Source organism: Teleopsis dalmanni, chromosome 2 (assembly GCF_002237135.1).
Source record: "Teleopsis dalmanni isolate 2A chromosome 2, ASM223713v2, whole genome shotgun sequence".
Classification (NCBI taxonomy): domain Eukaryota; kingdom Metazoa; phylum Arthropoda; class Insecta; order Diptera; family Diopsidae; genus Teleopsis; species Teleopsis dalmanni.
The window spans coordinates 227,796,847-227,811,521 of NC_051847.1; the positions used below are offsets into that span (position 1 = coordinate 227,796,847).

At 28.0% G+C, this 14,675-nt stretch overlaps 1 protein-coding gene across 1 annotated transcript in view; it reads left to right on the plus strand.

The window, feature by feature from the left end:
• The window catches only part of LOC119676871 (protein similar-like), a 37,387-nt gene extending 25,826 nt beyond the window's left edge, over nucleotides 1–11,561 (plus strand). The window contains exon 7 of the mRNA XM_038088130.1: nucleotides 10,824–11,561. Coding sequence (XP_037944058.1) covers nucleotides 10,824–11,561 — 738 coding nt within the window. The remainder of the gene's footprint in view (nucleotides 1–10,823) is intronic.
• Nucleotides 11,562–14,675: the final 3,114 nt, after the last annotated feature.

Consider the following 14,675-nt stretch of genomic DNA (forward strand, 5'->3'; position numbering starts at 1 on the left):
TGCTGTCATCACAAAGATGACAAGCAACTTTACCCTACTTATATTTTTTTGTAATTTACTTTATTCACTACTAATTTGCTAGGCTTATTTACTTTATTTTTATTTATTTTATTTTTATTTATTTTATTTTTATTTATTTTATTTTTATTTATTTTATTTTTATTTATTTTATTTTTATATATCTTATTTTTATATATTTTATTTTATTTATTTTTTTTATATATCTTATTTTTATTTTTAAATATTTTATTTTTATATATTTTATATTTAAATATTTTATTTTTATGTATTTAATTATTATATATTTATTTTAATGTTTATATATTTTATTTTTATATATTTTAATTTTATTTTTATATATTTTATTTTTATGTTTGTATATTTTATTTTTATATATTTTAATTTTATTTTTATATATTTTAATTTTATTTTTATACATATTTTTTTATATATTTTATTTTTTATATATTTTATTTTTTATATATTTTATTTTTTATATATTTTATTTTTTATATATTTTATTTTTATATATTTTATTTTTTATATATATATATTTTTTATATATTTTATTTTATATATATTTTTTTTATTTTACAAATTAGTTTTGTGTTGATTAGATGTTGAGTTTATGTTAAGTTGATTTGAGTACAGCACTGAAGCTGATGTTGAAACTATAGTTAACTGGTTTCTGTTAAGTTGTGGTGCTAAATTCCACCAGTCAAGGAGAGCTTTGATCTTTGTCAACGTGATGACTTAAATCTCATCATGTAAATTGTATTAAACGCATGATTAATCGCACTTAAGATGAAGTGATTTCAAGTGATAGAACATCACAGTGTCACTTACTTATTACTAATGATAATGTATTTAACTATGACATTCAATGGTATGAAATGAATCCAAATAAAATGATATACTAATAAAGCATAAAAAATTTAATGAATCTTAATCAAGCAAATTTATGAAATTTTATAATTATTATTATTATAGTTAATAATATTAATTATTAATATACATGCTATATACTTATTCATTAAACTTACAATATAAAAATATTTTAATAAAATTTTGAAAAACTTTAGTAAACAAAATTTGTTACTTATTGAATATTTTCAAAAGGGTAAATATATTTTTATTATCGTTTTTACTAAATTTCCTTTTATATGTCGTCATATATTAATATTTAGAAATTTACATTAAATAATGAAATAGTAAAGTTTTAAAGGCTAAAGGCGCTTCAGCGGTACAGCGGTTCATTAATTAGGTAAAGATACATATTGTAAAGCATATTCTTCTGAAGGTTCGCAAAATACAAATAACTTCTAACTCTGACATTTCCGTAGCAAGTACTCGTATGAGTGAAAAAATATCGCATAAGTATACCACATCTAATATCATTTTTATATATTCTTTTATATACCTTTTTATAGCAAAAGTTTATTTCGTAAAGCGTGTGTATCTTTTTTTTTTGTTTTTTTTGGCAGTGATATATATTCGAATTTCATAAGCACGAAACTCAAGGAGCTGTTGAAAGATACGCACAACAAAAATGAAAATGAAAATGATTACTTTATATTAGATATTTTTTGTTTCATTTTCCGTGCAAGTTGTCAACGTGATGTCACTACATTTAAAAGAGAAATATCTCAAAACGGCTGTATTGTATGCTTTGTATGAGTTGACTTTCTGCAAAGAAAGTCAAAGTACTTCAAGATAAAACGTAAAAGTATAAAAAATATTCTATACACAGTTTAAAGTATTGCGTTGAGCTGATTGTTTACTTAATACTACAAGAATATATACATATATTCTACTATGAAAATGACTTACTCGTCGTATACATCTTATTTAGTTGAAACTTAACAAATATCACATCACATACATTTGCTTGTTTAGATGCCTAGTTTATGTATAGTAACAACAGTAGAGCAATAAATACAGGGTATAAGATTTTAGGCATAGAGTGGGGTGGGGTGTGGGCTATTGATGTTCTTTTAGATAAAGTTCATATACAATTTAAATAAATTATATTGTGTATAAAAAGACATATTATCAATATAAGATATGCTTTCATAGATGAACTCAATTTAATTAACGGAACAATGGTAGATTTTAAACAATTTCAAAAACATAGCAGAATCAACTTTTACGACTAACCTGATTCGGATGGATTTTACATATCTTTTTAATAGAACTGTCCATATGTTTTCACTGTTTCATATACAATTATACCATAAGGGTGTCAACACAACATTCGTTTATCTTATTTATTGCTCTACGACGATTGTTATTTTTAAGGTCTCAATAGATTTATTCCACATAGTTTTTATCTAGAACAGGGCTGTCGAAAGTACGGCCCGCGACATGTTTTCAATCTACTACAATTAAGCAAATTTTCTTCTGGTGTACTGGTAAAACTACATTCGTTTATTTTTATGGTATACCAAATAAATGAATTTAAATTGATATATTTGTGAAACTAAATTTAACATCATAACCGCATTTATAATATTATAATGTATTTATAATAACAACTTTGCATGTATGTATTTGTTTCTGCGGCCCTACAAACTGTACAGTGATTTATATTGGTCCGCGATCGCATCTAGTCTGGACAGCCCCGTTCTAGAAGCATAAGGTTTGGAATCTGGTTGAAATATGTATAGCGGTAATTTTATTCAGATTAGACTCTCTGTACCTCTATTACAATAGATCCTAACCTAGATCTGTTAAACCTAGAACTCTTCATCTAGAAACTGTTAAAATCAGTCGTTAAATAAAGTACTAGTTGAGTAATACGTTAAAATGCTTAAGTTAATTAACCTATATTAAATATTTAATTCGCAAACATTTTGAGTAATTATGTGAGTCAAGCATTCTACTTGGCGCCCCTTCTCCTTCGTCCTTATACTACCTTCCTTGTATACACATAATGTCTTGTTACATAAATTTTAAACGCAGCGTGTGCGACATGTTGTCTAACAGTCTTAGCAGATCCTTTGTCGATATCCTTGCCAAGCATTGTGAACATTTGCTTGTGTTTTATATATTTAATGTCGCATTTATATTAATGTCGATGTGTTGTTTTGTTGCTTTTGTTACGTCTCCACTTTCACTTTCGTGTAGATACTTTTTCCGAAACAGATACATTTTTTTCTTGCAATTTTCAGCCCACATTTTACACAAATAAACGAAATTAAATTCCGTTCAATCAATGCTATTTGTATGATTCTTTATAAACAAATATACAAGTATTTTTATCTGGATCTAATAAATCCACTTCAATAGGAATTTCTGTAAATTATGTTAAATTTATACAACTAAACACATACGAAAAAAAATCAACCAAAAAAATCACAGGAAATTGCAATGAAATTTAAGATTAAGGAAATAGGTTTTTGTGTCATTATGGAAACATTTAAAAGTAAATAACAGCATTTTTTACTTGGTTTCTGTATTTAAAGTTTGGAAAGAAAGTACAATTCAAGTGATATTTGTCTCACTTAAACAAAATCTGCTCTTATCATCCAAATTGACTACTTCTTCCACGATTTCAATTTCGATAATAATTTGCCTATGCTATTTACATAATATGCTTTTGGTTATTTGAAATTGTAAATCTTTTGGTATTTTTCATTTTTTACTAATAATTTTTTTTTAATGATAAAATTCTTACAAAATAAAAAACTTTAAAGATCTAATGTAGATTCTTCTCTAAGCCTTTTTATCTTGTTAAATGACTAAACTATTTTTGCCAACCAATAACTTCCAATAACAACTTTAACTTCCTAAATAACAATTAATGCCATTTGTTTTAAAGCGAATAGTTTTTCATGAAGGAACTTTCTTTTTAACGTTGGTTTTGTGATAGTCTTATCATTTGCCAAGAAGTTATTATGTCCATATATGGTACTTTCACAACACCTTTGTTTGCATCAAAAACTTTAATCTCTTTAAATGAGATATTAAAGCAGTCATACGTTAACTTGAAAGAAGTTTCGGATTACATACACATTCTTCGAAGAATTGACTAGAAGTAGTGGCACATGACAGCCGTGTGATCAACATTTATGCTTCAATTAAACTGGTTATATAAGGAAAATACTTTGATATGGTAGACCAAAGGTGCCACGATGAGCATTCATGCTAAACCACGCGTTTGCCATAGACCAGCTACATTTATGTACAAGCACCACAACGAGTTGATATTGATCGCTTTTTCAATCCCCAATACAAATACTGTATTAAGAGGACACTGTCTTATAGGTAGGTATGTCAAATATATTGCGGCTTATTTAACCAATTTCTTATGTGTAGATCTGTCACTGGTCTATATACGATTCTACATCCTGTAAGGTATACCAGACATTCCCAACTTGTTTATTATAATAGTTTCCTGGTCTGAAATAGATGCATTTCTATCAATAATTTCTTCAATCGGCTAGCATTCTTTAATACATGTGTGTGGTATCTTAACAGGTTCTTTTCTTATAGACTAAAGTTTCCGATTGGTATCTCTTTGTTTTTTAAATTGAGACTGATATCATAATTTTTCAACCTCAATTGGAACAGTATTTAATCTTAGCTATATTTTGTTCTTGTAGCTTGTTTTTGCTTCAAGAAATTTATATAAATTTATCGTTTTGTATATGTATTTCATAGTCTATTCTTTACCTTTCTCTTTTGTTAGCATTCGATATTGTTAGTACTCGACATTAGGTATCATGTGGTTCCATCGCCGTCAATATAGTATTCTTGACATAGTGCGACCTATCTTACTCTGCAAAATCGTTCAGTTATATGGCTAAGTATAATCTGAATCCGTTTTAAGTTTATTAAGAATTACTTGATTTTTACTTTAGATTAGCCGTAAAACAAATGTTTTTGAGAAGTAATCTTCTCCATCATTACAATCCATTTATTATTTAACTTCTGCTGTAAAAACTTTCTTGTATTCTCAATATGGTGACCTACTTTAGTCTTCTAATTTCGTCTGTTATTTCCAGTTCTTCTGACGCAAGCATTAGTTTTCTTATTTCCGTAGTCTAAATATTTCTTTTTTGATTTTTTACAGCAAACCAACTTTTCTGCAAACTTCGTCCAACCGCATAAAATTTTATGTTTTTCTATGGTCTTCTAAATTTCTTTATTGGTCACAAGGTAACTTAGGTATTATGTAAGGAAATAAAACAGCTCCGCATAGTATATTCGGGTCATAAAAAGTTTTCCCTGTCAATACCAACAATTTTTTAACAAATAATAACTTAAAACATAAAATTGTGTAGCATGCTTTTCTGCGCTTGAACGCTTATCATCTCAAGTATATTTGTATTGACCACATTTTATGTAAGTTCTATGCTTCGTAGATACAAGTATACTAGTATCCTAGTATGTTGTAAGGCACATATGTAAACCACAGAAAACTTGTTAAAGGCTTCGTTGGTAAAGGGAAAAAGTTATTTTTTCCAACTTTCTTCAAACTTTACACTTTCTGCTGTTTTTATTGGTGCACGTGTAAGAAGAGTTTGTAACAATAATTTTCTTATTATATTATTTCGTGCACAAATGGATTTTATGGCGTTGACATTTAACAGTGGAAATAGCAGAGTAGAATAGAGGACGGGATGGAAGATTCCAAATACACTGTATATTTATTAAAAGCAATTAATTTTTATAGTTCCACATTTTTTCATACGTTCTTAACAATATTTGATTATGATTTCTTAGAATAAATAAAGCAGAATAAGGAAAAAATCAAGATTTTAAAGAACAAACGTAAAATTATTCAATTTTATTTACTATTCAAGTATCAGAAATTATACAAAACAAACACTTTATATGCCTGCAGAGATTAATATCTCAATAAATTTTTAAAAATATGCCACAACAAATAAAAATATATTAAAAAATATATTTTTTTAAATTGTCTATGTAAACGTTAAAGCAAAAGTTGAACTTTAATTACTTTTTCCATCGCCTTAAAGTATGCTTCAATTATTTACGATTTAATTTCTAGCAAACAGTTTACTTTGCACAATATTCTGTTTCTTCTATTCTATTTTCTTCTTAATTTGGAAATGAAAGGAAAGTAGGCTCTCACGACGTCTATTTTTTTTTTTAGATAACACACCAAATTTCAATTATTGTCAAATGGTGTGGCGGCAGTTGCCAGCTGTCAGCATTTATGGGCCGCTTTCGTAGTATTTTTATTTTTTTGCAACTTGGAGAAACACTAATTTATGTATATATTTAATTAAAGGAAAAAAGAAAAGAAATTAAAAACATAAAGCATATTTTATTAATATATTTTTTTCAACCGTGGAATCTTACCTTTCATCCACAAAATTTGTGCGTTTGTGCGCTTTAATCTCTAAAATATGTAATTCCCATTAATATTCCTCTTTGTTAAGGATTATTACTGCCCATAATCGCAGCCACTAAATGCCAAGCACAGCAATAACAAAATCAACAACGTAAACGATATATCAACCAATAAACTGCTAACAATTTTCCTTTCGTTTCCTTAGATTTTGGGCCTTGAGCACCTAAAAGCATGCACCAAATTGAAAAGTACTTTTTTTGGGTTTTGTATGACGACGTGTATTTCGTATTTTGTATTTCGTATTTTTTGTGTCTAAAATTTTGTATTGTGAATCAAAATGAATTGTATTAAGAATCTCACAATATCAAAATTCGTACTTTCTTTTCCTTTTTTTTTTGTTGTATATATTTGTTCGCTCCTAAAAATTGGCAACAATTTCGTTTTCTTGGTTAAACACAAATAAAATTTTTATTTATTTTTTTTATTCACTGCCTTTTTTACTTTCGCTACTTAAATGACTTCTCTTTGCGCTTTTGTAGTTTTCCCGTTTGTGTGCTTTGCTTGGGTTTTATGGCTTTAATGCTCATATGCCCACTCCTTAGAGGATTGTTGTGTCTTGGTGTCTTGCAGCAGAAGCTGTTCCGGCATGTGTCAGAATTACGCTCTTAGTAAAGTTTTTTCTTTTTTTTTGCACAATTTGCTGATTGTGTCGAAATTGTTTAAAGTAAAATAAGTTTAAGTGCACCAATAATTGAGATATTGACGCTTTGTGAAGTGCTGACAGTAAATTTATTTTTCGGTTTTTATCAAATTTAAACTGTCACCAGTTTTATTAAGTTTAACTTCATATTTCACATTTCTTGTATGCATATGTTAAATACAAGTTTGTTTGATAGTACTGTATTTTGTATTCTAATTTTAGTGTCCACCATATTCGGTTCCAACTATCCTGAATGCACTAGTAACAAACTCACAGACACAAACATACCATTATGTACTTTGATTCCATAAGAATTGAAAAGTTTTCGCAGAAACTCATTTCAGCTCTGCGAGCAAAGCCCTACAATATGAAATAGAGAAAGAAGAGAGAAAGGTGAACGAGTTTGCTTGGATGAGTCCAAGTCTTGGATGAGGACAAATAATAACAGATTAATGGCTTGAAAGACTTAAACCCTACGCCAAGAAACAAAAAGTCTTTTACGTCACTCACCATTTAGTTCGGAAATTGTAGGAGATTTCCCATTTTACTTAAGCATGTTAATATATATAACTGAAATGTCTTCTTGACTTGGTTTAAAGAAATTTAATAATAAAAGTTTTTGAAATTTAATTTTCCCATAATAGTACTCGTATTCTTTACATATGCGCCATCTATGTGTCATTTTAGGAAGTTCTAAAGGCATAAATTTATAAAATATATTAAAATAATTTTTCCTGATTCTCTTTTATTTTGTATTTCTTAGAATGTAGCAGGGTTTTTAAAACTCATGAGACAAAGTTTATTGTATGACTTCTCAAATTTCTATATATGCAGCGAAAGTGTTAAAATAAAATTGTAACTCCGAAACTCGGAGTATATAAGCATTTGCACCGATCATAGCATACACATTTTAAATTAACCACCAGTTAAAGCCTTGATCAGCAAAAGCGTATGTTTTCATATTCTCCGGAATCAAAAAATCTTTGTTTAAAATGGCATAATAGCTACTTGGTCAAATCGCACAGGGTCCAAACAAGTGTTTTTCAACATGAGGTGTTCGCTCCACAGGTAATATAAGATAAATTAATATAAATATTCGAGTGACCTGCTTGACTTTTCTAACGTTCCTTGGACATGTTACATTGAAGTGACGTTGGAATTATTGAAAACCCTAAGTGGGGCATACCACAAAGAAGGTTAAGAAATGCTGGTCTAAACTTATATCCTGAGTGCAGAATACATTTAAAATTGAATATTATGTCTTAAATAAATTCTATATCTTTTACTTGTCCTGAATTTTTCATTTATCGCATAAGTTTTGAGTTCCAAATGGTATTCCAATAATTTATGTTCTTTGATTTATGTATAATGTCATAAATATTCTCTTGGTTATCACATAGTATATCATGGATAAAGCGATTGATAAGATAACTGAGCAGCAAATCGCTACGCCCATAAGTTTCAAAAAGTTAAAGAACCGTGAAGAAACCTCGAATGTTTGTCGTCGAAACGCGGGTACTAATAAATGTGTGTCTCTTGCTGATTTAAGATAATATTTTCTCTGTAGATACTTGAACATAAATATAGTAACATATATATATACATATATATTAAAAAGAAAACTACACTTGTTATACTTTCGCTTTTGCACTGTAATTGCTGTAGTTACAATTCACTTTGTTGTTCAAACAACATTTTCACTTTTATTTGTTTGCATTGATAGTTCATTGATACGTTTGACCATGTCTAGTCCCATTCTATTCAAAACTATCTAAAAATGTAAAATAATACGAAAATGCATTAGAACGATTCATCACATCGTACTTTCACTACATGCCCTCCTAGAACAATACATGCCTTTCACGTATCTAATTGCCATTTAAAGTTCAACAAACTTTGCTCTGAAGCTTTTGCAAATCCTTTTCGTAGTCCATAAACGAAAGCTCTTGACTATAGCTCATTTTTTTATTTTTATTCACAGATATTTTTCCCACCAAAAACTGCTTATAATTCCCAACCATTTCCTAAGCAACTAATGACAAATTTCTCATGCCCGTCAGATGTCATCGTTTCGTTCATAATTCGACTCTAGCCTTTGTCTCACTCCTAACAGTGAGACAAATGTTGCAAGGAGTTGTCCGTTATCCTGCTGGTATTACTGCTGCTCTGTTGGTATTGTGTGCTACTGCACTGCCGCAGCCATTGAATTTTTTTATATGTTCTTTGACTTCCGGTTTCTTTCAATCGTTCCTGTAATTTTTTATTGTTGCTGGAATATTTTACATTTTCATAATCATGTCCTGGCAGAAGCTAACTGCCAGCCAACAAGTTCGACTCCGTTAGTTTTGAATTCTATGTTCCAATTTGATTTATTGTTGTCCTTGCTTACCCCTCCTTGCCGCTAAGATGAGCTCCTTATGACAACATATTTAGTGGACTTCTATGGATTTTCTCAAAAACTTGACTTTTTTTACTACTTGCTTTGTTATTATGTTTGGTAAGTTGTTATTTCTGCTTTCTTTCCCATTGTCCTTTAAAATATCTGTTTTGCTTATTTTTGCATAATTTAGTATGGAATTAGAATATTTCTAGGGATCAGTATCAGTAAGTATGTCGATTTAATTTTGCTGTTGTTGGTGTTGTTATTGTAATCGTTTAAATAGGATTTCGGAATAGCGAATTTTACGCAGAATTTAATAATTCAGAACTGTGAATAAAGAAGAGGGCCAAGATACATTTTTTATGAATAGGATTTAAAAAACAAAAACAAATTTATATATGTTTTATGTGGAGTATATCTTTAAGAATTAACAGGTTTTTTTCTGAATCAACAAAAAGCCTCATTATACCAAAGTTATATACAAGATTATTGTTAATTATTATTAATTATTATTATTAATGGAAGAGTAGTTATAATTAGAGCCATGATTACTAATAATATTAAAATCGAACTAATGTGTATTAAAAGTATATATATAGAGCTTAGAATTAATCGAGCTATATATGTTTTATATGCGTATATCTTTAAGAATTAACAGGTTTTTTTTTAATTAACAGAAAGCCACATTATTCCAAAGTTGTATATAAGATTATTGTTAATTATTATTAATTATTATTAATGCAAGAGTAGTTATAATTAGAGCCATTAAAATCGAACTAATGTATATTAAGAGTATATGTATAGAGCTCAGAATTAATCGAGCTATATATAAGCATTTCATAATTCTAATTAAATTTATTAGATAATATTATTTTAAGTTTTCATAAGAAATACTTATTTAATTTACAAATTAAATATTAAAATCGATCCAAAACACAAGTAAAATAAAAGTTTCCTTATATATATATACATATACATATATATATAATTTGTCCATGTTGCAAATATTTTCGTTTTAGCTTAATTTTTTTACAATAATTTATAATAAATCATGAGATTCATGGATCCATAATGTGCTTTATATTTCAGTATACTTAAATCAATATTCTACTGGATATTTGCCCTTTTTTATACAATAAAAACAATTTTAATAAGTTCAATATTTTACAAAGTTGATTTTCAAATTGTATCAATCATTTAATTGCGACTAGTTTAGTAGCATCCATTTTAATTAATCGTCATACTGTCAAATCATATCATATCATATCATATCATATTGTCTTAATTAAATATATAGATTTTTCATTTCACTTTCATATTCTTCTTTCATTCATTGAAAATCATCCTCACAATATATAATTAAATCAAAGTTTTTATAATCGCTAATATATATTTTTTTTTATGTATATTTTCCTATATAGGATGGTTCTTCTACTAAAGTTGAACCTATGTACATTGACGAAAATTCCGCAGACCAAGAAGACTTGTCACCGCTTGGTTTATCCCCGGAGATAAGTAAACCTTTGCACTGCGTAACTAACATAGCATCAATACTACGCAATTATCGTCATAATCCAATGATAGGTGGACCAGGTGTGCTACCTTCGCCCATATTCGCACAGAACGATGATTCAAATCCACCTGGCTTAACAGCCTGTGACACGGACTCCGCTAGCGATAGTGGCATTGATGACGTCAGCTTTAGCGAAAGCGGGTCTCCACTAAAAATTCAAGTAGACAAGAGTGAAGAGCATAACACTAATTATGAAAATTATACAACTCATCAAATGGATCCGAAACAAAAGGACATGTTACTAATGAAATGCATGAAAACGAATTTAATTAGAAGTCCAGCAGCTACACCACCACCGTACAGTGTGAATAGTGCACCACCGCCTTTACCACCACCTCAGGCTAGTCAAATTCTAAACGAACGTGCTAGTGCTAACATCGATACAAATCTGGATTCAGATATTAGTAGCTGCGTCCAAAGTCGCAAAAACTCGATATCCAGTCTTCTAGATGACGCTAACAATCCGTTAAATACGCCGTTTTTAATGGAGTTGGGCAACGACGATTACAATATGACCACCGAGCCATATCTGGAGACAAATGATATTGAGCATGTACTAAACGAATGGACGCACGAAATGGCCTAGTACGAAATGAAACTGAAGGCGAAGCGAAAAATGAAATACGAAAAAAGAAATGCAAAACGCCTGTAACTAATGAACATTTCCTTTAACCAATTTAACTTTATAGATCCTTCTGAATAATCCTGGAATACAAAGCTACACACATATGCACACACACACACATGTGGATATATATTAGAATAGAAGAATAAAAACGAATGGGCGGACTCAATCGTACCCAAACTCAAACACACTGACACACTAGTTACACAATTTGAACGAACGAATGCGTTAAGTTTAGTTTTTAAATTAAAAAAATTTTTTTTTTCAATTTAGTTTATAAGTAAAATTGTTTTTGGAATAAACTCAGCATTTATTTATGTTGCATTTATAACATTAATTTATAAAGTAGGTATATTGAGCATCAAGACAATATTTCTAACAGTTATGACAGTTTTGAAATATGGTGGAAACGATATTCTTAACGATGTTATCTTAAAAACATAGAAATATAAAGGCATGCATTTTGCTTCTACTAAAAAAATCATAAATTTTATGTTTTATTTGGTTACTCAATATTTCTAACAGTTATGACAGTTTTGAAATATGGTGGTAACGATATTGTTAACGACTTTATCTTAAAAACATAGAAATATAAAAGCATGCATTTTGCTTGTATTAAAAAAAATCCATAAATTCTATGCTTTTTTTTTGGTTACCCATTAGTGTTGAATTTCTCTTAAATGAAAATTAATTTGATTTATTTCTTACTTTAAACGTAAATAAATGCTGAAATATAGTAAAAACTTTTATAAAAATTCAAAATTCGAAAAAATCAAAAAAAAAAAATATTCGTGTTAGCTTAGTAAGTAAACAATTTTTACTGCCTAAAACAGAAGAAATACGTTAAGATTTAGAAATAAAATTTTTAATAAAAAACTAACCATAAAAAAAAATTATTTAAAAAAAATATCATAGTTTTCAGAAAAAATATTGTAATAAATAATATTTAACAAAATTTATTTATATAAATACATTTTTGAACGAAAGTAATTTGGTGAAGGCTTAGTTTTGCATTAAAAATCAAAAAATCAAATCAATTAAAATGAAAAAAATTTAAATTTTTTATAAATGAAAACTATGATTTAAGAAATTTTTTAAAAAAAAAAAAATTATATATATAAAAATACTTTAAAATATAATTGAGGTACATTTTTAAAAAGCAATTTTCTTTATAAATTTTTGATTATTTACAACTTGAAAACAAATTAATTTTAAATTTAATAATTTTAATTTTAGTTAAAATAATTTTTTCATTTTATAATTACTAGAAAATCAGTAATTATTAAAAAAATAAAGAGAAAAGTGTAACAACATAAATATACGACAAAAAACCTTTTTTGTTTTCTAAAAATAAATTTATTTTACACTAAAACGATTCCATTAAATAATTATTGTCAAGTAGTAAAAAAAAAAACAAAAATATCCTTTTTTCAAAATTTCAAAATAATGATGATGTCCTTTATGAAAGATCAATTTCAAACATAAATCAAACTTAATTAAAATTGTAATAACTTGTAATAAATATATATGAATTGCTTTATAAAACTATAAACTGTAAAATACTAGTAAAATAGTATCTGGAAATAAGTATCTACAATTAGTAGTCGTTTTCTAAAAATTTATTCATAAGTTGATGTGTTGGGCACCTGCAATTAAGCACTTTACGACTATCTAATGTTTCATGCAAATTTCAATTTATTTTTGTATTATTTTTGTTTCTTTGGAATTGTTTATTAATACTTTTTATTTTAAAAGTTAGATTCTAATTATATATCTATATACATATGTAAATTTAATTAATTATTTTACAACGTTCATTTCTTCTGTTTTAATTAATATAAAAAATTTATGTAATATCCGCATACAGGCATATTTCATTCTATGTTTATGATGTTCTTTAGTCTTGTCTATGTTTGTGAAAAGTTGATTTGACAAATTTATTAAATAAACAATAAGTGAATATTAATTCCGAGTATCTTTAATTTATTTGATTGAATCGGTAAGCATAGTTATTATATATAACTCTATATAAACATCTTTAAGAACTTATAAATAAAACAATGTCCTCATTTAAAAACTATTAGAAAAAACTATTACCTTTTACAGTAAGAACCCTTTCAGCGCAATTAATTTTCATTAATCAATTCAAACAAAAAATAAATTTCATGAAAAATTTAGATATTATTGAATGTTTCTGATATTTTGACCATAACTAGATAATCTACAACCTTCCAGCTTATTTTTTGAAAAGCTTTTCATTGGTAATTCATCACCGCGTTATCGAATTTCAGAATGGTTACAGGTTCCTCGGGGAGGCATGCAGATCTGAGGTCAATTATTGCGTAGTCTGATGAAGTGATAAACAATAATCCAGTAAAGGCGTAGAGACGGGTTATGAAGAAATCACGCAGCTAATAGGTACTGACTAAGTGTACTGACTCAATTAGCTTCAACATAATAAGAAGGAAATATTCAATAATGCACAGTTTATTTCGATGTTCTGAATGTGTTCCTTAAGTAATCTGTTTGACCAGCTTATCCAATGCTATCTGTGTGATCGGTAACCTAAAGAAGAGAAATGTTTAACCACGTTGGCATCTCAAATACAGTTACGTTTCAGCTTAAAACTGTCAAAGATAAAATATTATACCAAACTCAAGATCTTTAAAGCATATATACATTCCAATTCAATATATTATCCACTTCAAGGGAAACCAAAGCAATAATTTCCGCTTAAAAGAGTCTACAATGATGAAGAAGTCTATTATATTTGTTTATATCTAGTTTCGAGAATAAAACTTCACTATCTATCTATCCCATTACCTGGCGACTTTATACTTCCCTAATACTCGTGGGATATCATATGGATACGTCTAATGAACAAACTAAAGGGGATGATGCTACCCTTATCGCATCAAACACTACTGCTGTCGGGCAGGGAATTAACAACGACCAGTCGACTGTTGTGTCACAGGTCAGTGAACCTTTTGCAGATGGTGCTGTTGGGCACATCTGCAAAAATATACACGCTGTGGAAAATATTGTTTTTCCACAGTATACTGATGCTAGCAGCAC